The sequence below is a fragment of the Marmota monax genome, unplaced genomic scaffold (assembly GCF_021218885.2).
Source record: "Marmota monax isolate L192 unplaced genomic scaffold, Marmota_monax_Labrador192_F-V1.1 WCK01_AAM20220418_F8-fsc00012, whole genome shotgun sequence".
NCBI classification, from domain to species: Eukaryota; Metazoa; Chordata; class Mammalia; order Rodentia; family Sciuridae; genus Marmota; species Marmota monax.
Window position 1 is genome coordinate 29397703 of NW_026695227.1, and position 23590 is coordinate 29421292.

At 36.7% G+C, this 23590-nt stretch overlaps 1 protein-coding gene across 1 annotated transcript; it reads right to left on the bottom strand.

The window, feature by feature from the left end:
• Positions 1–15690: 15690 nt before the first annotated feature.
• LOC124087169 (olfactory receptor 10AD1-like) lies at positions 15691–16645 on the bottom strand. Its single transcript, XM_046435897.2, has one exon. The coding sequence runs from the start codon at positions 16642–16644 to the stop codon at positions 15691–15693; it is 954 nt and encodes a 317-aa protein (XP_046291853.2). The 5' UTR covers position 16645.
• Positions 16646–23590: the final 6945 nt, after the last annotated feature.

Consider the following 23590-nt stretch of genomic DNA (forward strand, 5'->3'; position numbering starts at 1 on the left):
TTTTCTGGGGGGAAACTGTGGTAGATTTAACCGGGGGTTCATGCCCCAACAAGGGAATTGATAAATCACCTTTGAAATGTTATAGGAAAAGTTGTGTGCATTATAGTATTTTCTTGGATTGTTCATGATTTATCAGCTTCTAAAAGGAAAAACTTTTGATTTAAAGATTTGAAGTCATTAAGATCCCACAGACTTCTTTTGGCTGAAAATTAAAGTACTCTTGTTTTGCTGAATTGTTTCCTCAATAGTTTCTAGTATGGAGAGTGATACAGAATTGAGCATACAATCCTACCATCAGTAGCTCTTTTTCTCATAGGAATCTTGGCTCTCACAAGTGGGGTAGACCACATGGTAAGCTCTTTTCCTTGGGTCACTCAATGACTTATGGCCTACAATACTAAAAGTTACAGGAAGCCTTTTGGTTGCTTCCCTGAAGGGGCCTACACTCCAATTTGGCTTTCACAATTAAAAGGAACAAACTGATCTATGAACACAGAGAAATGAGTAGCGGTGTGGTAGGATAATTCAATAGTATATGTATGATTTAAGTTCATAAAATGACATTGGTTCTAAATCACCACAGACGCAATACTTCTAACCAGAAAAGTAACTAGGTATTACCTAGAGATATTTCACTCTGAGGAATATTTTTTTTCGTCAGAGTGGAAAGCGAGAAGGGGGGGAGGGGGGACTACTAAACTGAAGCTTCAGAACACTTTAGGGAACTTCATCCTGGGAAATGCCTCTATGGTGACCATGGTGTTGCATTTCCTTCAAGGTCAGAAATGATATTTGGAGGAACTTCCTGTTGTACAAGGGATTTTAGACATTGAAATGATGGGCAAAGGAGTCTCATCCTTCAAACCTGCTCTGCAAGTTTTGAAACTATTTTCATGAAAGTTCCAGAATGTCAGGTCCAGTCTAGAGTTGATCTAGTACCAGGACAAAGGATGGTGGCCTGCACAGTACCAGTGCCTCCAGGAGCATCTATGGCTCTTCCCCTAATCTCCTTTCTTAGTTTATGTAGTAATAATCCTTAGTCACTCAAGTCAGAAACTAAAAAGTACCTTTCAATTCCTCCTTCCTAACCTCCATATTAAATTGTCATTAGTTGCTGGTCAATATTCATCATCTTATACTCTCTCACAGGCACCCTGTATTCCATCTATGACCTGTCTTTTCTTAGCACTTCATACTTTTTTAAGCCTCCAAGTTTCTGCACATATTCTCACCCTCTCCCTGGAATTCGCTCTCTGACTGCTTTCTCCACCTAACAAACTCCTGATTCTACAATACCAACTTGAACTCTTGCATCTACAGTGAAGCCTTTAGTAGTAACTCCTACCCACCTGAGTCCATGTGAAATTGCACTTGTTCCTGCCTCTACTAGAGGCACTTGCTATAATGTCTTCCCCTCTAGATTATGAACTCCTTAAACATAGAGATCTTATATTCCTATATCCTGGCACATTGTCCACTACAGCAATTTTTCAATATATTTGTTAAAAGAATAGTGGAATAATTTTCAATATAATTTAATGCTACCAATTATATCAAATAATCGCCTTCAAACCCGTTTTTCTCATCTGTAAAATGAAAAAAATACATATTTGCCTGATAAGTTTGTTGTAAAGATTAAGAGGGATTTTTTTTTCATTTAACCAAGATGTATGTGTGTGTGTGTGTGTGTGTGTGTGTGTGTAGATCTTATGAACAGTATCTGCATTAGGGAAGGTGCACAATAAATATTAATTTCCTGCCCCTTTTTTCTAGGTCATCAAATAAATGAAAAACCCTAATTAGGTCATTTATTTTTTTGAGTATATATGATGCTGCGGATTAGAATCCAGGGGCTTGTGCACTCAAGGCAAGCATTCTACCAACTGAACTCTATCCCCAGCATGGGGTCACTTGTTTTAAACATTGGTAAACATGAATTCTTTTAAAAATGAAGCCCACCAGTTAAAAATGTATTTCCTAATTATTGTTAAGTGCTATAAATTCTGTGTCCTGGCAGAGCATATAGTACAGCTGAGAGTAGAGATATTTGACAAAGTATAATACAATATAATGAAGAGCTTTAAACAAAGTACTTTCTACAAAGTACTGAGGAATTTCCAGAGTAATGAGATAACAAAATAGGAAAAAAGTACACAAAGAATAAAAAATCATTTGCAAGAAGAAATATCTGCTAATGACTGACAGATTCAACAAGATTGTTATTGGAAAAAATTATCTTTGTAAAAGAAAAAAAAAGAGGCCAATATAAGTGAGAACAATGGTTAAACCCAGAAATGCTTCAGTTTAGTTATAAACCTGGAATAATATCTAAATTTTGTGGAATACCTTAAGAAATAGAAAACAGTCATAAAAGACATTCTTTTAGAATTATTAGTGGATACATAATTTTTGTAATATAAAGGATAGATTCAGTGATAAAAAAAAATGTTCTTTCCTTCTTGATACAGGACAATAAACAGAGATACCTGTACCTAAATTTGATAATGAGGGGACTGACGGGAGGTCAAATTTCATAATTGCCAAAACTTAATAATTTAAGCATCAAATATATAAAATATAAATTCACTGGGGATAGTTTCAGAATTGAATGAAAATTTCCTTTGCAACTAGTGCTAGGTACTAAAATCTAGCACTTAGTATTTACAAGTCTTGTATTCCCTCTTTCTTCTCTGAAAATTTCCCTGGTCCTTAAATTAAGTCAAGAGACAGCCTATAGGAAGAAGGCAAAGGCATCCACCCTTTTGATTCCAGCCCAGAGAGTGTGTAGTTTGCCCTAAAGTGACTAGTAAATTTCTCTCTGTTAACTAAGAATAGGAGACACATAGACTTTTTTATTAAATGGAAAAGCCAATATAATTTAGAAGTCAGATTACTAAAAGAAAAAAAAAGCCACTAATCACTTAAAAATATAGACATGATGGTGTACTCTAGAAACAGATGTGGGATGAGTCCTGAAAGCATCCTTGCTAAAATATAAGGGCAACCAGGATCTTACAGAAGTCCTTATTAGTGAAACTGGGATTATCCACAACCAGAGAGAAAAGGGGAGACAGCACAAATTGCAGTGCTGTTTGAAAGACTTTGCTGCCTATCTATGCAGGGAGAGAATCAGGTAATTGCATTTGATTGGGTAGTGTCTCACATAAGGAATGTCAGAAGGAGAGGAAAGTATAGTGACATCCTTTAACAGGAGCAAAATTAAATTAAAAAATGAATAGACAGATAAATAAATAAAAATTTAAAAGCATGGTCCATAGAATGACCCTGCAAGACTAGAATCCTTCCCTGTCAGGTCTCCCTGAACCTGAAGCCTATCGCAACCCTGTTGTTAGAAAGAAAAAACTAGGTCCTAACCATATACTCAAGTGTCCAGAAAAGAACAGTTGTTTCCCAAATGATTTTACATATTACTGAGGAAGCGTTGGACTTATGGAATTTTTAAAGATTTAAAAACTTGAGAAGTGATTTTGGAATGCTATGATTCTCCCTAACACATCTATGTGAACTTTGAGGAATTTAGGAATAAAATTGGGAGACAACAGTTAATGAACTTTTGCCATGCATTTTCCAATAAAACTATAAAGATAAAAGCATGTGGATTCATGTTTGGACAAATGTTTGGAAGACGCTGTAAATGGTTTTTAAAGAAGGACAAGTATCCTTAGTGTGAGTTCTTGTAGGTTTCTGCTAGCAGCTCTGTTATAATTTAGCAATCCATTCCAGTGTCCCACCAACTCTGTTCAAAACTCTTTCTATAGGCCTACTTACTTATTTTCTTTTTTTAAAAGTTCATTTTCATTTCCTTTCCCCACCAATTTTCTTTTAGCTTCAATTATATAAAAAATACATATACTAGTCTTAATTACTCACAATGCCTTGCCAGTAGCAAATAGAGATTTATCAAATTGAGTTAAATTGTAGAAGTTTTCGAAATTTTCTTATTGTTTCCCTATCAGTTTTTTCTGCTTTCATTTTACTTCTTATGCCTTTTTGCTACTGGATCCACTTCAATTGCTCCCCACAACCCCTGCCCCAGTGTTTTCACCAGTAGTGGAGATTAAACCCAGACAATCCTGCCACTAAGCTACAATGCCCAGCTTTTTGTATTTAGTTATTTTGAGACAGAGTCTCTCTAAGTTGTCTAGGCTGGCCTCAAACTCTCTATCCTCCTGCCTCAGCCTCCTGAGTCACTGGGATTACAGCCATACATCCAGCTCTGCATTCTTGTGATCTCTAAGGTAACTGTGGCCCCTGATGATGACTGGCCAGGACCAAGGGTTATAGATGTGCCCCTACTTGGTATGCCAGACCTGTTAGGAACCAGGCCTCTGTGATGTATAAAAAGTAAATGTAGGCCACAAACAAAGATTTTTCTTATTCAGCTGCATTGATGGGAGATACCATAAGTAATGGAAATATTGAAAATAACTTCAAACTCATTTTATAGGTGACAAGCTAACTCCATATTATGCCTCTCCTCAATCTCATAGGGCTTGATTTCTTTCCTTGGCCCTGATGCTTCTCTAACTGGGTCCTAAAGTGAATCAGCTATTCCATTAGAGAAGCTAAAATAAAACTTGACCAGACTTATTGCTTCTCATCCTTCTCACAGTCACTTTCAAGAGGAAGATTTAAACACAGAGAATAAAACAACCAGAAAACTAAGGGAAAGAGAGAAAATTATATGCAAAGATATTCATGATAATGCTCCTCTGAATATTCAGAATCTGTGTATGTTCAAGTATGTGTGAATAAGAAATAGGGGAAAAGAATTTAGTAATCAAGGAGAACTACTGAATACCAGTGGACTGGAGAATAACTCCAGATGTTTCCTAACAATGATTAATCTGAGCTCTTTTGCTATTTAAATGCCTGAAAAACATTGGAATGACTCTAAATAGCTTAGAGAAGAAAAGAAAGTGAAAGTGAGAGACAATGAGAGAAAGAGAAGGGGAGAGAGAGGTGGAATAAATATTTGAAATGACTTTAAATAGCTTAGAGAAGGTGAGTGAGAGAGACAGACAGACAGATAGACAGGAAAAAACATACCAGAGAGAATTGGTAGTATTAGTATTATCGTCTATACCAACAGGATATCAAGGAGAAAAAGCTGAAATGCAGAGTCCTGGACTAAGAAACAGTCCTTAAAGTAAAAAGTTACATATTCATGAGATTCAAAACCTCAAAACAACTCAATAGCAAGAAAGCAAGTAACCTGATTTAAAAACAGGAAAAGGTTTTGAGTAGGCATTTCTCAAAAGAAGACAGAAAGATAGCCAACAGGCATATGAAAAAATGTTCAACATCTCTAATGATCAGGGAAATGCAAATTAAAATCACAGTGAGTTATCACCTCAAACCTATTATAATGGCTATAATATATATCTGTGTGTGTGTGTGTGTGTATGTGTGTGTGTGTATTTTAAGGCAAGGATATGGAGAAAAGGGAACCCTTTAACCCTGTTGGTGGAAAGGTAAATAAGTTCAGCCATTATGTCAAACATTATCATCAAATTAAAATAGAACTGCCATATCACCCAGCAATCCCACTCTAGGTATATATTCCAAAGGGAATGAACTCAATATGAGAAGGAAAAATTTTCACTCTCATGTTCATTGCTGCATTATACACAATAGCCAAGAGATGGGATCAAATGATGTGCTATCAACACATGAATAGATTTTTAAGAATGTGGCACACCCAACAGAATACTATTCAGCCTTAAAAAGCAGGAAATCCTGTTATTTTGGACAATATGGATGAACCTAGAAGATGTTATGCTAAATGAAACAACTGGGCACAGAGACAAATACTTTATGATCTCACATGTGGAATCTAAAATAATTGGTCTCTGACAGAGAGCAGAAAGGCTGATTACAGAGTCTAGGGGTGGAGGGATTGTTCAAAGGAACAATTTCAATTAATTTCAATTAGGGGCAATAAATTAAAGAGCTCTATTATACAAAATGGTAACTATAATTAATAAGAACCATAATTAATATTATATACTTGAAAATTGCTAAAAAATTAGATTTTAAGTATTCTTACCACAAAAAACAGTTAAGTATATGAAGCAACAGATATGTTAATTAGCTTGATTTTCCTTTTCACAATATATACATATTTCAAAACATCATGTACACAATAAATATATGTAAGAGTTATTTTTCAATAAAAAATTTCACAGATTTAGGACACAAAATGAAATGAGTTTGTTACTTCAAGCTAAATCACTTGCAAAATAATAATTTTATTAATAATTATTTTATTTTTGGGGACCAGCGATTGAACCCAGGGGTGCTTAGCCACTGAATCACTTCCCCAACCCTTTTTGAAATTTTTATTTTGAGACAGGGTCTAACTAAGTTTTTAAGGCCTCGCTAAATTTCTGAGGCTGGCTTTGAAGTTGCAGTTCTGTTTTAGTCTCCAGAGCTATTGGGATTATAGGTGTGTGCCACTGTCCCTGGCCAAGCTATTTTTCCTGAAGACTTAATCCTTTTTTTTTTAAAACCCCAGACCAAATCATTTAAAAATGATTTGTAAAGTCAAAGTATAAATTTAAAGATAAAATACATTAATGTTCATACATTTAAAAAGACACGTCTGAAACTTAATCTCATCATTTGGCCAGTCTCCTACTTGTCAACCCAATTGCTCCTGTAGTAACCCAGAGAGACAAAAGAATCTCTCCCACTCCTTCTAATTTATCCTAATATTTCCTGTCAGGAAATTCTTTACCTCTAACAGGTCTTTTTTCTCATATATTGAAGTCTCCTTTCCTCTTAATCTGCCTTCTAGAAACATTGCAAAACAACAACAAGAAAAAAACATGGAGCCCATTCTTTATATCACAATCTCTAAGAGTAGACCATTCTCAAGTCATTTCTCAACCTTCTTTTCCCTAGGGAACAAGAAAAGAAAATGCCAGAAAAACAGAAGAAAACTGACATGCATAAATTAAAGAACAAGGTCAAGAAAGAAATGAGAAAAAGTTATCAGAGGTCAGGGAGAGAACTCACTATCAAAAAAAGAAAGAAAAATACTAAAGACAGAGAAAGAATTAGACTGAAATAGAGGGAGACAAGGAGATTGTGAAAATGTAAGATAGGTGAATATAGAGAAGTACATTGGGAGACCCAAATACCAAAAGCCCCAACCTAGAGACAAGAAAAATAAAAACAAACAAACAAAAACCAAGGAGACGAAAATTGAAACATGGAAAAAGAGTCTGCAAGGCCTACCATCACACTGCTTGGTGATGTGCAATCAGAACTAGGGATCAGGTGCTCCCCTAGCCCTAGGAACAAGAGGCTGACCTGGGCTGTCTCCCCCTTCCTGGCCTTTGGAGATAGGCAGGATGGCCCTCTCAGTCACACCCAAACCATCTTCCCCTCAACCAGATCCAGGAGGACAGATGGGCAGACTGAGAGATCCTGATGGAAATGTGAAGGGGAGATACAGAGGAAGACATGACCAACAGAAGACAGTTGGGACAATGGACCAAGCTAAATGTCTAGTGAGGAAGAAACTGAGCAAGGGGCTTAACTGAGTCAAGATCTGTGACGTCTCCCCCGTGATAGGAATACATGTAGTCATTGAGGGAGCTGGAGAGTGTTCATCATGTCCACGGAGACAAGGTCAGCTCTCATAGAGGAAATGAGTTCGTTCACTGACCTTGTCCATGTCCACAAGCTGATAAGAACATTGGCTGTGCCAATCTCAAACTCGGAAGAAGAGTCTGAAGCTGCAGAGTGAGGATGCAGTAGTTTTGCTGAAAACTAGCTGCTCATTTATAGGGTTGAGCATATGGGCTCCTTCTCCCTTTGCTCTCCTTTCCAATTCTCTCACTGTGTGCATGTCTGGGAATGCATGCGCAGACACACACCCACACCCACACAAAACACATACGAGCAGGCATTGGGTTCCACCTGGATGCAGTTGGTAGCTAACTGTAATAAGGCCAACTATGTATTTTTGAGGCCTGATTATTCCAATTGTATCTCTGGGGATAGTCTTGTACCAGTCCTTTCTAAGCTCCCTTGTGGGGCCATGTCCATGGCAAGTGGCCCTGGAAGTTTAGCATAGTTCCAGGTATCCCTAGGGAATTTATATTCCCTCTACCAGATAACTTTATAGGTAAGGGTCCTGGCAAATATCATATTCCTTGTCCTCTCAACTTCAAGCCTGGGAATGCTTTAATTCATGTCCATCTATTAATTTTATTTTTTTCAAATATTTTTAGTTGTACATGGACTCTGTAACTTTATTTTATTCATTTATTTATTTTTTTATATTTATTTTTTAGTTGTAGTTGGATACACTACCTTTATTTCACTTATTTATTTTTATGTGGTGCTGAGGATGGAACCATGCGAGGTGAGCACTCTACCGCTGAGCCACAACCGCAGCCCTCATTTATTTTTTTATGTGGTGCTAAGGATTAAACTCAGAACCTCACACATATTAGGCAAGTACTCTACCACTAAGCCACAATCTCAGCCCCCTAATTTTATTTTGAATAAACTTTCTTTTGAGGGTTTCTGCTGACTTAATTACCATTTCTTGTGCCCCCAATGAAACATTTTCTTATTATTATACTATGTTTGACCCAAGAGTAAATACTGGCTGAAAACCCACTCTGTGCTAAGCACTATATTAGCTGTTCTGAGAAGGTGGTAAATAGACAAAAGAGCTCCCTCTGTGGAACATTACATATTTGATAAGTTTCTCCCCCTTCTAATCCATATCCTCTCTACCTCTTCAATGTCAAAATTTTCTTCTTTAAATCTGAAATCTTCTTTCCCCTCCCAGAATCCTGTCCAGTAGTGAATTATCTGCCTTTTACGTTCTATAAAGCCCAAGGAACTGCAGTACTTTTCTTACTCCTTTAATTCTTAGAAGCTCTCTATTCCTGGAAAATTTGTATTGCTATAAAATTGGAGTTTATGATGCTTATGTTATGACATATTCTGAATGTGTCTTTTCCCCAACCCCGCCTATACTTCTACCACTGTCTCCAAGTTTGAGTCTTACCAAATGTAATATATTTGGGATATTTTGGTAGCAACTCAGTTCATGCACAATAATGTACAAAAGTTAAGCATCAAGAAACAGAATTTTTTAGTATAAGATGTCTAATGATCCTTCATGTAGTTACTCAAAATCTCCTGAAAAAAAAAAAAAAACTCTTTAAGCACTTTAAAAGCTACCTTCACATCATGTACAATCATAAGAATGGGAAGTTATATTCCATGTGAATATAATATGTCAAAATACACTCTACTGTCATGTATTTCTAAAAAAAACAAGTAAAATATATTTAAGAAGTATTTATTTCTATACAAACTTTCATTGAAATTTTGGTCAATTAATTGATATGCTAGATAGGAAGCTCATTAGACTGCTTATTTCCCTATAACCTCTGGTCTATATAGTATTTCCTGACAGAATTCCAACTCAAAAATGATATGAAATTCAAATTGTTCCAAATTATACTCTCTTTTTCCCTGAAAGCACTGGATACAGTAAATTAGTGAGTATATTTTGTCTGACATTGCAATGTTGAAAATCATTTCTTATGGTATATTTATTTTGTGTGCTTGTGGGTGGAAAAAGAAATATACCAAGAAAAAATGTTCAAGAAGTGCTATAACTCCAGGAGTCATAAGGGCAAAGAATTGCTGATTTCATGCATGTTCTGTGAGGTAAGTCTGTAGATTCCGTTTATTTAGATTTTCACTAGTGGCATGCTATAATTTTGTGTGCTTTTCCCCCCTTTTTCATTAGAATTATTCCATATGCACTTTATATTTTGGATACCATTTAAAATAGTATTTTATCTTAACCATATGTGGAATCTGAAAAATTGACTAAATAGAAGTAGGGAGTAGAATATTTTTACCATTGGGAAAGGGAAAGGAAAGATGGGAGAGGTTGGTCAACAAGTACAAGGTTACAAATGGGAGGAATAAGTGCTAGTGTTCTATTGCACAGTAGGGTGAGGATAGCTAACAACAATGTGTTATATATTCCCAAACAGTTAGAAGAGAGGTTTTGGAATGCTTTCATTAAAAAGAAGTGATAGGTGTATAAGGTAATGATATGATTATTACCCTGATTTGGTCATTACGTGATGTAAATATGTATCAAATCATGACATTATACTCCATAAATATATGCAACAATTGTGTCACTTAAAAATAATAAACAGGATATGGTGGTGCAGGCCTGTAATCTCAGCTCCTAGGAGGCTAAATTGGAGGCTAATCTGGGCAATTTGTGAGATCCTGTTTCAAAATAAAATTGTAAAAAAAAGTGAGGAATATAGCTCAGTGGTAGAGCACTTGCGTAGCACATACAATGCTCATCCTGGGTTCAATCCCCAGTACCACTAAATAAATAAATAAAAATTTAAAAAATGAAATGGTATCTTAAAAATCACATTTTGTTTTGCTGATGATAAAAATGCAATTGGATTTTTGCATATTAACTTTGTATCCAGTGATCTTGGTAAGTACCATGAATTTTGATAAGCCATCAGTGCATTCTTTTAGTTTTTCTGTGAAGACAATCATATCATCTGTAAGTAAAGACAGTTTTGTTTTCTCTTTTCCAGTTCTTATGCCATTTATTTCTCTTCTTGTGCTATTATGTTGCCTAGGATCTTCAATATGATCTTGAATTAAAAATAGGAATAATGGGGGCTGGGGTGGTGGCTCAGCGGTAGAGCACTTGCCTCGCACTCACGAGACCCTGGGTTCGAATCTCAACCACATAAAAATAATAAGTGAAATAAAGGCATTGTGTCCAGCTATAACTAAAACACAATAAATATTAAAAAAATAGGAATAATGATCACCCTAGGCTTATTTATGATCTTAAAGATAATGCTTTTTTTGTGTCATTATTAAAGATGATGTTTGTTATAAGATTTTGAATGTGATCACTCAATAACTTAAGGAAGTTATTTTCCATTCCTGGCCTACTGAGAGTTTTCTTTTTAAATAATAAACAGGCCAGATGCGGTGGCCCATGCCTGTAATCCCAGCAGCTCGGGAGGCTGAGGCAGGAGATCATAAGTTCAAAGCCAGCCTCAGCAACTTAGTGAGGCACTCTCTCAAAATAAAAATAAATAAATAAATAAAAAGGGCTAGTGATGTGGCTCAGTTGTTAAGAGCCCCTGGGTTCAATCCCTGGTAAATAAATAGTAAACAGATGTGAATTTTCAATATAATTTATGGTTTTCCTGTATCTATTGAGATGCTTATGTGTTTTACCTTCATTTATCTGTTAATACAATAATTTACATTAATTCATTTTATAATGTGAAATCAATTTTGAATTACTAGGACAAACTCTATTTTGGTGAAGATATTAACTTTTAGTACATTGTAAGCCACAATTTGTTAAAATTTTATTTAGGAATTTTGCAATTATGTTTGTGAGTAAGAATAGCTTACTTTGTTTTTGTCACATTTTGGTATCAAAAAGTTATGTTAACATCATCAAAAATGCTAATATGTCCCCCTTTTCTGGTATATTTGCATTATTCAGCTTCTTATCACTATAATGAAATATCTGAGAAAATTAACTTATAAAGAAAACAAGTTTATTAGGCCTAAAGCAAGGCAGCACACGATTGCAGGAGTGTGTGGTAAAGCCAAATTGCTCACCTCGTGGCCAGGAAGCAATAGAGAGCAAACAGGGGACCAGGGCTGTACAACCACCTTAAGGGTATTCCCCAATGACCTAAAGGCCTCTCACCAGGCTCCAACTCAGTTTTTACCACCTTCCAATAGCACCAACCAGGGGACCAGTGGGTGTTTAGGGAACATTCAAGATCCAAACTGTACCAATATCCAAATTTAGATTTTGTTTTGATTCTTTGGTAGTATGCATTTGATTAGGAATCAGGTTGCGTTTACTATTTGATGTAGTTACAGTATCAGAGGGCAAAATGTCCTTTAGTGTTACTGTTTTGGCCTTCTTTACTGTCTTTTTGTTTCCTTCCTAGACAGGGTCTAAGACTTGCGGTTCTTTCAGACATAATCCCAGAAATTCTACTGATATGGTGGTGAAATGTCCCTGGGTTCTGACTCTACAAGTGTTTCTCAGCATTTTTTGTCCTTGTTATGATTTGGATCTGAATTGCGCCCCAAAGGCTCATGTGTTTAGAGTTTAGTCTCCAGTGCAGTAGTGTTCAGAGGTGGGGCTTTTAGGAGGTGATTGGATCACGAAGGGTCTAATCTCATCATGGATTAATCCCTTGATGGAGTTATAATTTAATGACATTATTGGGAAGTGATAGAAACTATAGAAGTTGGGGCCTAGCTAGAAGAAGTAGGTCACTGAGATCATGCCCTTGGGAAATGTCTTGTCCCTGACCCCTTTCCACCACCCATTCTTAGCTCTGGTCACTAGGAGGTGAGGAGCTCTATGCTATCATGAACTCTCCACCATGACATTCTGCCTCACCATAGGGGCATAACAATGGAGCCAGTCAACCACGAACTGACTAACACACCCTTTTTAGTTGATACAAGAGAGAGGCTAGGAGGCTGGAGTTGGGTATTTTACTTCTTCCAGGTTATTTAGGCTCTGGCAAAATGGTTTTGAGGGCAGGCTGTTAAGGAGAACAGAGTTGTCTGGGCTTATTTCAGAAAGATTACTTTTTCTCTCCTCTTGCTAAAAGCCCAAGGGGACTTTTCTCTGATCTTCACCCTGAGAACCTGGCGGGGTTCCTGGAGGTCTATAATGTCTACGCAGTTAGAACTCACAAAAGTATAGGAGCTCCCTGAGAGCAGGCCTGTATGAGTATTGGTCTATCAAGCTAGCTTATCCTCCTTAAGTGTTCCTACCAGGCTCTAGCTCCAGCTTCTACTCCCCGCAAACTGTGTTTCTGTGTTTCCCTGTCCCTCGGTTTTGGAATGGTGGTTTGTCCTGTGACTTCAATTCTCTAATGGATCTAAAAACAGTGTTGAAAATAGTGTTGAGTTTCTATTTCTTCCTTTTTCTCCTCCTCCTCTTCTTCCTCTTCCTCTCCTTCTCCACCATCTCTCTCCTCCCCACCCTCCCTCTCTCTCTCTCTCTCTCTAAGATGAAAGGAACAACTACCAAGCTTTTTACTGTTTATAAATGTCAGACTAGACTTATAGTTTATTCTTTATCTGTTGGTTAGTTAGAATATGCCTCTTAATTTCCAAAAATGTGGGTTTCTAATTATCTTTTTTTGCTACTGATTTCTAACTTAATTGCATTTTGGTCAAATAATATGGTCTATATAATTTAATTATTTGAAATGTTTTGAGATTGCTTTATGGACTACTATGTGGACCATTTTGAGAAATTTTCCATTTGTGGTTGGTAATATGTGTCTTTTTCTAGTTACTGAATTAATCACTGTGCTGAGAGGAAATGGATGTTATTCTTAAACAGGACAAATTTAAGGACTTGCAAAAATATAGGTAGGATTAAAGGGAATCAATCAGAAATGGTGAAGCATCCTGGGACTATCTATCAAGAGCAGGGAGTAGGTACCACCTTATGGAGGTCAACAGGGGAGAAGAGATACCTGTGGCTAGAGAAGAAGGTCATAGGATTTGGAAAATCAGGAAAGGAAGAAGGAGAATACATACTCATATACATTGTCCTCATTGATCCTGCAACTTTCACTAGTTGAACCTTAACACAACTACAAGGCAATGAAGTTCATTGAGGCAGTCACTGAAGGATTACCTATCTGGACATAGATCGGAAGGAAAAAGTGGGTATTTGGTCCTAGAGGGGAAAAAGAAAATATCTAGCACACAGAAATGGTAGCATAGACTCTTTCAAGTAGGTGGGGACATATTTTCTATGTAAGAGGTGTTAGGGAGAAGAAAGATAATTGGCAAAATAAATGATTGGCATCCTAATATGGAAGTGGGAGAAGTTAGGCTCCAATAAGAATGTAACTTAAGTTTTGTGTGCCCTGGGGAAAGATAGTCATTGGTGAAAGAAAAGAGATTGAGGAAATGAGAAGAAAAAAAAGTTAAAATTCTAGGAAATATTCCCACAAGAGGGCACATGTTGTACTAAATAGCATTTGATGGGGCCCTCATGCAGAAGACCAGAGGAGACAAGAGGTGGGAGTGAGCCAGACAGGAATGTAAAATTGGTAGGAACAAGGGAAGGAGAGCTGCTAGATAGAAGAGATTTGAAGTAATAGAGGAAAACGGCAGATTTAAGTAGGATAATGCTCGTGGCAGAGAGAAGGGCATGATTGGATAGGAAAAGGGTTATAAGATCAGGAGAAAATTTAGCACTTGTGAAAATCAGGAGAGTAGGGGTAGACTCAGATCCAGACAAACAGAGGTTTTAGAGAAGGTTTTTATCACAGCGATTTACACAGTACTTTGCCATGGCAGTGCTAGCAGAAATCTTGCCCACAGGCAATTGGATGATGGCTTTGCAGACTGAATTCTGTATTCTGTTTTCTTCTTGGTTCCCTTTTTTTGTTTCCTTCCATGTTAACACTTCTAATCATCTTTCTGTTTCTGCCCTTTTAATTCCTCTTTTCAACACCAATACTACCGACACTTAGGCCCTATAACTTTAGTAGGCGCTAAGCTGTTCTGTGTATTTTAGAATGTTCATCAGGTTCTGTGGTCTGTGCCCTGAACATGCCAGTAGCATATTCTCTCCTCCAGTTGGGACGACCAAGAATGTCCTCAGACATTGCCAAATACCCCCTTGGGGGCAAAACTGTCCCTGGTTGAGGATCACTGCTCTAGGCTATGGATAAGGTAGGGGAGGGAAAAAAGAAATTAGAGATGTGAGTAGAGTCCCAGGAATGGGAGTGTATTGTAAATAAAACAAGTCCCAAGAGAGAAAGCGTAAAAAATAATAAATTTAAATCACACAACAAACGTCCAGGCTAAAAATAAAGTCTTCAACTGGAAGCAAATAAATGTGCCAATAAATTAAAGTGCTCTTGTTCTAGTTTTGTATAATGCAGATGTCACTCAAAGATTCTCTGACTCTAACACATGCATTCATACTTCAAACCTCCAATTTACAACCAGGCTTTTTGTTTTTGCTTCTATCCTCCCTCTTCTTCATTAATCCACGTACACTTGCATACATCTCCTCTTGCTGGCTTTGGGAAATAAATACAACTCTGTTGATTAATTCTTGCTTTTTAATTGAAGAATGTTGGTGCCACCATGCAGGGATGGTGTCCCATATCTCACAGCATATTTCTCCAACCTATTGCTTCCACATATCCCCTGTGGTGCTCAATCTATTCCTCCCCCAAAGCCTAGATTCCTACTAATAGTTGACTTTTCCCTGGAAAGTAATGCTCCCCAAAGCATAGCCTGGTTGTCTTTTTTCATTGGTATCTCTGGAGAAGCAGGCCTGCCTTTTCTCAAGTTAGCAATTTATTTCTTCATTTTGTCGCACTTGTTCCTCCAGTCATGAAAGTGTATTACAAAGAGAAGTCTGGGAGGATCAATCCGTGCTGGAAGTGAAGTCAGTTAGATGAGCCTTAGACACCAGGAGGAACGCCCTGCTAAGTTGGGTGCCAAGAAAGACATAACTCTTTTTTTTTTTTTCTGAAGGCTTTCAGCTTTGGAGAGTTATTCCTGTTCAAGGTGGGAAGTGGGTAATCTTCTCCCACTTATGTTCTGCTAGACAGACTCTGCCTGGGCCAGGCTTCCTCTGCCAAGGACCCTCAACATAGCTCCCTTCATTTCCTTGTTGCGCAAACTGTAGATGATAGGGTTGCACATGGGGGTGATGATGGTGTAGAGGAGGGAGAAAGGCTTGTCTTTGTCAGGCCCATGTGTACTGCGAGGATTCATGTAGGAGAACATAGCCGAGGTATAGAAAAAGACAACCACAGTCAGGTGTGAGGCACAAGTGGAGAAAGTCTTCCCCCTACCTGAGGAGGAGGCTCTGCCCAGGATGGAGGTCAGGATGCGGGCATAGGAGGTGACAATGAGCACCATGGGGCTGAGCAGCACCACAATGGCATCAGCAAAAATCACTTTTAAACTAAATAAAGGGTCCCCACAGGAGAGGGAGATCACTATGGGGGCCTCGCAGAAGAAGTTCTCTACATGGTTGTCTCTACAGAATGGACCTCTAAATGTCATGTAATCAAGGAGGATGCCATTGATCATCCCAAAGAACCAGGAAGTACCCACCAGCCTCACACAGACCTGTCGGCTCATGATCTGGGCATAGTTAAGTGGTTGGCAGATAGCAACATAACGGTCATAGGCCATGAATGCCAAGAGGATGCACTCAGCCACTCCCACACCAAAAACCAGATACATCTGGATCAGGCATGAGGCAAAGGAGACAGTGTGGTTCTTGACTACCAGGTGGATCAACATCTGTGGGATGGTGGTGGTGATAAAGCAGATATCCAGGAAAGACAGGTGGCCAAGGAAGAAGTACATGGGGCTGTTGAGCCTGGGGTCTGTCCAAGTGATGAAGATGATGAGGCCATTCATGGCCATGGCAAGGCCATAGAGGGCTAGGAATAGTGTGAAGAGCAGTGTCCGAGTGGAAGGATAGCTCTGCTCAAAGCCCACGAGGATGAACTCTGTGACTGTGCTGATATTCCTTAGGTCCATTGTCTGGGGCCAGCTTGAGGGGCAAAGATAGGAAAAGCACAGGTGAGTTAGCTGTGTCTAGGAGCTACTTTGAATGACTTCTGCAAAAACAGATCAGGGGCAAATGAATGAAAAAGGCAGTAAAGGATAATTCCAGTAAATTCCATGTGAGTCTACAGCATTGTGGGCACAGAAAAATGGCATGCTACTGTAGGCTGCAATAGTGGAACCATATTACAATCCAAGGAAGGTTTTTTTTGGACTTTTTGTCAACCTGTATCTCCCTTGTCCCAACATATTTACTAATCACCTCCCCTCTATAGGCATCCCACACCAGAACAGTACATTTGTTACAACTGGTGAACCTACGTAAGACACATCATGATCATAGTTCACACCAGTGTTCACTCATGCTGTTTTACCTTCTGGAATAAATGTAGAAAAATTTATTGACCATTATAGCATCATCCAGAGTTTCACTGATATGACAGTCCTCGTATTTGCCTATTCATCTTTTCTTCCCACCTAATGCTCTGACTGATCTCTTCACTGTTTCTGTAGTTTTTCTGGATTCTACATTAAATGATTATCCAGCAGTGGAACTGTGTTCAGAGACAGGATAATGAATGACCCAGGAACCATGTAACACACCAGGAAGGAAATTTAAAGGGAAGACTGAGGTAGAATCTGAGAGGTGACTTTAAATGTTAATAGATTTTCCATGAAAAAAAAAGAGAATTTTCTTTTTTTGTGTAACCTCAATGAATGGGAGTGGAAATACCAGAAGAAAAAATGACTGACTTTTGTAATTAAAAATTGTCATTATGTTCTTACCTATGAAAGTAATGTCTGTTATAGAACATCTAGAAAACATCAAAAAGTAAAAGCAAAAATAAATAAACAAATAAAAATAATCACCCAGAGAGAACCCACTTTAGTGTTTTAGTTCATGTCTTTTTCATTTTTGTTTTTCTTTTTTGTGGGGAGGGGGGTAACTGGGGATTGAACTCAGGGGCACTTAACCAATGAGCCACATGCCCAGTCCTATTTTGTATTTTATTTAGAGACAGGGTCTCACTGAGTCCCTTAGCGCCTCACTTTTGCTGAGGCTGGCTTTGAACTTGAGATCCTCTTGCCTCAGCCTCCAGAGCCACTGGGATCTAGTTTTGTGTTTCTATTTTTTTTTTCAAGCTTTTGAAACCAACACAAGAGCTTAAGTGGGGGTGGCAGAAGTGTACCTGCAGGAAGAAGTGTAGCAATTACAGCTGTTTCCAGGCTAGGGGACCTTCTACAAGTCCAGCTGGAAGAAAGGAAAAAGACAAAAATTCACTTTTATTTGAATGGAGCACTGGGGCCAGCTGCACTCCATCCCACTATAGCCCCAGGGAGTGTGAGTTCAGAGGAAGCTGCTTTCTAATCCTTCCCTGAGAGGCAGTGACTTTTTGTAATTAGCCCCAAAATACCACATATGTTTCAGAAGCCCTGCCTGTAAGGAAATTCTGGCCATGAAAATATTTAAATTTTAGCATTTTAGAATTTTTGTCTCAAAAGATAGATGGAGTCTTTAAATGAATAATAAATAAAGCTATGTTTCTCTGGGTGGGTTAAAAATTTTTTTCTCAAAGTGTGGACCATAGATTGGCAGCAGAAACATCACCTGGGAAATTGACAGAAATGCAAATTGTTGAACTTTACCCCATATCTACTGAATTATAAACTCTGGGGATGGAACACATCAATCAGCATTTTAACAAGCCATCCATGTGATTCTGATGCATGGTAAATATTTAAAACCATTGATCTTTTTTTGTTTGTTTAAATCCTGGGGATTAAACCCAAGGGCTGAACTGAATCACTGAGCTTATCTACAACCCCACTCTTTTTCATATTTTATTTTGAGATAGGGTCTCACTAAGTCGCCAAGACTGGCCTTGATTTTGTGATCCTCCTGCCTTAGCCTCCCGAGTTGCTAGGATTAGAGGTATGGGCAACCACGCCCAGCTGAAAACCACTAGTCTAATGCAAGGGTGGGCAAACTATGGCTTTCAAGCCAAACATAACCCACTGCCTATTTTTAAAAATAAAGTTTAATGGGAACACAGCTACATACATTTGTTGATGTATTGTCTATGGTTGTTTTCTCATGACAAAGCTAAGTAGTTGCCACAGAGGCCATATGGTCTGCAAGTAGGTCTGCCAGATGTAGCAAATAAAAAATATATGCTACAAGATGCCCAGTTAAATTTGAGTTTCAGATAAAAAATAAATATTTTTTATTACAGGTATGTGTCATGAAATATTAGTAACAGAGCACCCAAACCCTAAAAATATTGGCTCTTTGACTTTTCACAGAACGACTCTTGCCTATTGCAATGAACTCTGCTTCTGATAGGCATGAACATGAAAGGCAAGCTATGAGAAAGGCATCAGTCCTGGGCACACACCTGGGATTCTGTACTTGACGGGAAAGAATCTGTTTTTTAGGTGTTTCACTGACTCTCAATTACTTCCTTCCCAAAAAGAAGGTTCAAATTGGGAGATAAATATGGGACAGAAAGACAGCTATTATCACTTCTTTTTATGTTTATTGAACTCAACATATGTTGCTTTTCCTATTTTAGGTGCTTGGTGGTAAGCTTGTTCAATTAAGTCATATCAAAGAGAGAGTTTGGAAGGTTTGTACAACTAATTCAGAAATGATTCTGTGACAATAAAATTAGACATGATTAGGAAAATAATCCCAGATCTGGGGTTGTGGCTCAGTGGGAGAGTGCTCGCCTAGCATGTGTGAGACACTGAGTTCGATCCTCAGCACCACAGAAAAATAAAATAAATATATTGTGTCCACCTAAAACTAAAAAATAAATCTTAAAAAATGTCTACTTGAGTTCTTTAAATTGGGTTGTTCATCTTTAAAAGAAAGAAAGAAAGAGAGGAAGAAAGAAAGAAAGAGAGGAAGAAAGAGAGAGAGAGAAAGAAAGAAAGAAAATAATCCCAAGCAAAACTGAAAAAACAAAAAGCCCTCTGAGAGCAAGTCTTAGATCAAACAGGAAATTAAAACAGCTAAGGCTACCTAAAATAACAACTGAAAGTACTATATATTTTTTAAAAATGCTATACCAACATATTTATTAGAGGAAAATTAAATAGCCTGAAATAATTTTTTTACTTAGCAAAATGGAATGATGATAAATGAAGTTAAATGAAATAAACCAAAATGAAATTGTTGAAGAGAAACATACAAACAAAATTAACCTTAGGGAGAACAGAAGAGGAAAATTTTTAAAGATCAAACAATAATTATTGAATAAGAAAAGTCTAGGATTGATAAATAAACTCAGGAACTGACCTTTTGAAAGGGCCAGTATTATAAACTTCTATTTAATAACAATAAAAAAAGGTGAAGGGAAGAAAGCAAAAATACATATATTTAAAAAGGAGAAATAATTATAGCCACAAAGAAAATGAAAATAATTATGCAACAATGCTTTGCAAAATTCTATGATAATCAGTTTAAAGCATGGAGGAGATAGATAATTTTCTAGGTTAATATAAATCATTGAAATTTATCAAAGAAAAGCTAGAGACATAATTAAACTAATATGCTGAGTGAAATTAATGCAATGCTGTGTTTCTGAATCTCAGCTTCACATTATAGTCCCTTGGACAGTTTTAAAATATGCATGTTCCCAGGCTACATACCAGACCATTAAAACAAAAGTATTGGAAGGGACAAAGTCATTAGCATTTAAAAATTTAATTGGAAAATAATAATTGCATATTTTATGGATTACAATGTGATGTTTGGATATATCTTTACATCGTGGAATGATTAAATTGAGCTAATAACATCCATCAGCTCACAGGGGTATATATAGTATTTTAAAAAATTCTCCAGGTCATTCTAATGCATAGCCAAACCTGATAACTATTAAAACAAAGAAATATGACATGTATGGTTAAAAAAAAAAGAAATATGACAAAGATCTATGCTCCAAAATAGTTCCAGACTTTGGTTGTTCCATAGATAAGTTCTTTCTAATCTTGTAGCAATCAGACCTTTTCCAAGGCTAATGAAACTCTTTGTAAGAACAGAAAAAATAAAAGCTATTTGATTACTTTCACAAAATTATCAAACTATTTAAATCAAAACCTGATTTACACACACAAAAAATTATAACCAAGATAATTAATAATGGTGAAGCAGACAAAATAAATTATTAGCAAATATAATTCAGGAATACCTTCAAAGAATAGTGTGTCATGACCAAGTAAAAATTCATTGCAGGGATTTAAAGTTCTTCTAGTAATAGGAATTATACTAATATAACTCACCATATTAATATATCAAAAATAAAGAATTCTAATTAATTATGTAGCAGTGAAAAAGGCACTTGGTAAAAATACCTGATTAAAAATTAATTAATTAAAAATTAATATCTGATTTTTAAAAACTCTTAGACAGGAGTAGAAAGATGCTTCTGAATCATAATGAAAACATTTCTCTAGATCAAAATAAATATACTATGTGTTAAATGTTTGTTCTATATGTATGTAATAACTTTCTTAAGCTTCATAACAATCCTCTGTGGTAGGTAGTTGTTTTTTTTTTAATTCTTTTTTACAAATGCATGGAAAGGGTTATAACTTGCCAAGGTCATATAGTAAGTAATGAAGTTCAAATTCAAACCTGAGGAGTTTGGTTCCAGAAGTTTCATTGTCAGCTATATCTTCATGCTGCTTCAGGCTTTGGGATGCCCTACAAATACTAGCCAAAGTATCTAGACAAAATAAATTAAATGAGTGGTGTGCTGGTAAGTACTTACAGATGACTCAAGGAGTGACAACTTGTTTGTTGCATAGGCCAATTTTCATGGTGTAAATACTCCATCCATGGCCTCTTTCATGCTACTAATATGACACCATTAGCTGGGACACCATTATTATATGGTTTTCTTACCATACAGGTACATTAGATGAAAGTATAGATAATCGTAAAATGCAGTGACAAAATTAGAAAATGATGAGTTTTGAGTGTCCATTACTTTTGCTTTTAAGTAAAAATTATTTAATTGTAAATTTATATAATTTGTTAATAATAGCTGTTTAACTATAATAACTTTTAACTATAATAACTGTTTAACTTTAATAATAGCTGTTTAACAACTAGTTTTCAAAATTCCTGAAAATTTAACAATTGGTTCTTAAAAGCTAGTATAACTGGTGAAATAAAAATGAATGGGCAGAATTATTATATGCAAATGATATTTCTGAGGGTAGAATGCATTTCCCCTTTTCATGTGTCTGCTTGTCAATTTGGAGGCCAGATTTTCTGCCTAAACTTCTCCTAGTAGGAAGAAATAACAGGCAACAGTTCTGATCCCACTATTCATTTTTGACTTAGAAATACTCTAAATCTCTCAACTGAGCATTGGTTACATGTTATAGTTTATGCACAAAATGGAGCAAGAAATCACATCTTACCTCATTCTGTTGCTATGACAGGAAATGATCTGCACAGAATCACTGCAACAGGTAAGAGAAATGATCTTATGGAGCTAGGCCAAGGAGGGCATCTGATATTGGGATCCTCTCTGGAAAAGAAGGTGGCCTATTGACACAAATAGGCCCTCACATGAAATCTCTTAAACCATTCCAGGTAAATAAATGTCTACTCAGAAAAACGCTATTTACCACATAGTGTACAAAGTATGTATTATCCTCTCTAACTCATAATAATCTTATGAAACCGATCCTATCTCTATGCAGACTCAGAAAGCTAAAGTAACTTTTCCAAGATCATATACCTAGTAAATGAAAGGCTTTGTAAGTCCTTAGAATGCTGTTCCAAAGTGTCGAGGGTACAGATACCACCACCTTCTAAGATAGGTTATAATGTTAATTAATGTCCCATTTGGTTGAGAACACACACATATATCTTGGAATTCATACTTTACTATGGTTATATTCCTCATTCGTTTAATTCAATCCATGGTAAATAAGGATTTATCATGGTGGTGGTGAGGCTTTGAGACTTGAAGACAGTCACTACTCATTTTAGTCTTTTTCCCCAGGCTATATACTCATGAGCTCTTTTTATCATGATTGGCAGTTCTTATCTCCTTATAAAAGTTTCCAGAAATGATAAAAGAAACAAATAAGAGAAGAAAAACAAGTAAAAAAGAAATTGGCGACTTGAAGGAAATTATAATAAGAACAACTAAATAAGTATGTAATTTTGTATTTTAACAAAAAAATTATCCCTGAAACAAAGCATTATGTTATGGGCAGGGGGACAACTGAATTAAAAGAATATTGATGAGAGATTTAGGAGGTTAAGAAAAAGCATCTTGGGAAGTATTCCTACTGAAATATTGTAACCAACTGTTCTCCATCTCTCAGGAGACTGAACAGTAGGAAATGAGGGCAGATGCAGTAGGAGTATTAGAGTAGACAAAGGAATATTTCATTGATTTATTTTTCCTTTTTTCGGTGTTGGGGATCAAACCTAGGGCCTCAAGCACAATAGGCATGAGCTCTACCACTGAACGTCATCCTCAGCCCTACTTCATTAATTTTAATGAGGAATTTGAAAGTATCAAAATGGCTGACCAAGGAGTGATGAAAGATATTTTTTTGTGTTCTGCAAAAATAGGTTAGACCCCAGTGTATTGGATCTTTTTTCATTTCAAAATGGTTCGATGGCAAAGAGTAGACGGGAGACTGCCTGTTTTTCTGTGCATTAAAAAAGTCACCTCACTTATTTTTGACAAGTAATTGAGTAGAAAAATATGCAAATACAAGAGGTAACAATGTATTAAACTTTTATGTAAACAGTTCAAGCTAAACAAGATCTTTTTTAAAAAATATTTTTTTTAGTTGTAGATGGACACAATGCCTTTATTTTATTTATTTATTTTTATGTATTGCTGAGGATTGAACCCAGTGCCTCACACATGCTAGGCAA

Bases quoted from the DNA above. Each gene is read 5' to 3' on its own strand.
- LOC124087169 (XM_046435897.2), bottom strand. From the start codon at position 16,644: ATGGACCTAAGGAATATCAGCACAGTCACAGAGTTCATCCTCGTGGGC.